The 1,057-nt window shown below is 39.5% G+C and overlaps 1 protein-coding gene across 1 annotated transcript; it reads right to left on the reverse strand.

Moving 5' to 3' along the window:
• Positions 1-821, reverse strand: LOC141684604 (uncharacterized). Its single transcript, XM_074489657.1, has one exon. It carries the CDS (start codon positions 777-779, stop codon positions 105-107), a length of 675 nt encoding a protein of 224 aa, XP_074345758.1. The 5' UTR covers positions 780-821; the 3' UTR covers positions 1-104.
• Between the last annotated feature and the right edge of the window lie 236 nt (positions 822-1,057).

Below are 1,057 nucleotides of genomic sequence, written 5' to 3' on the forward strand. Positions count from 1 at the left end.
TTCATGCTAACTTAATTTATTAATCAACGATTTATTGTACACTTGTATAAAATAAATATTACATTCCCCTCAGTAATTTCATTTAACCACTATCAAGTATCGAATTAAGTTTGATACTTGGCCTTGTAGTCACTCCAGAGCTGATCAACTGTTTTGCCTAGGACCTCAACAAAGAAGTTGGCACTATAGGTATCTTTCATCTTCTTGTTGAGTTCAGCCACAAAACCATTACTGAGACTGTTACAATAGTCCAAAAATCGAGCAGTCACATCGTATCCTTGATCCCACTTATCACCCTCCCCTGGCTGCACCCAATGGCTCGGTGCATACCCAGCCTTAAGCCTAACAAAATCCGCAATTCCTTCAATCAATCCCCCGGGAGCTGCATTGCTCCATTGCCACACATGTGTCATTTCATGATAAAGTACTCCGGTATATTCACCCTTGACATCACCATTATAATCTTGAATGTAGCGTGCACTAACATGAATTTCGTCATTGCTAGTATAAGCAACTCCATCCATATCGTCTATGAACAAACTCACTTGTTGCACATTTTTCCTATCAGAATCGCTGTTCTGCTGGAAGAGCCTCCAGATAAAGTCCGTCGAGGCCGATAAGGTCTGTCTGCTGTAGTCCGATCCAATTTCATTGCTGAATTTCTGACCACCTGGTGTTGTTTCCGCAGTGTTGGTCACACTGTACGTAACTGCATTGGTTCCTTGCAGGACTGCTAGAACTAGCAACGTAAAAAGACCGAGAATCTTAACTTGAGCCATATGTTGTTCTACACCTTTGTTTTTCTTGTTGTAGGTTATGAAATGTAGACTATTGTGCAGCAGTTATATATACACAAAAATGGACTCGTATGAGCCAGAAAAATCGACCAAGTAAACTTCAAGTAATCTTCTGGTGGTTAATTTGAAGGATTCAACCGACAAAAAGTCGTTCTTTCACATTATATAAAATCTAGTTGTTGAATTGAATACAACAATTACGTTCCAGGACAGTCATTTCTAGGGATCACACATAAATTATAACTCAATGACCATGACTT

Source organism: Apium graveolens, chromosome 9, assembly GCF_009905375.1.
Source record: "Apium graveolens cultivar Ventura chromosome 9, ASM990537v1, whole genome shotgun sequence".
Lineage (NCBI taxonomy): Eukaryota > Viridiplantae > Streptophyta > Magnoliopsida > Apiales > Apiaceae > Apium > Apium graveolens.

Bases quoted from the DNA above. Each gene is read 5' to 3' on its own strand.
- LOC141684604 (XM_074489657.1), bottom strand. From the start codon at position 779: ATGGCTCAAGTTAAGATTCTCGGTCTTTTTACGTTGCTAGTTCTAGCA.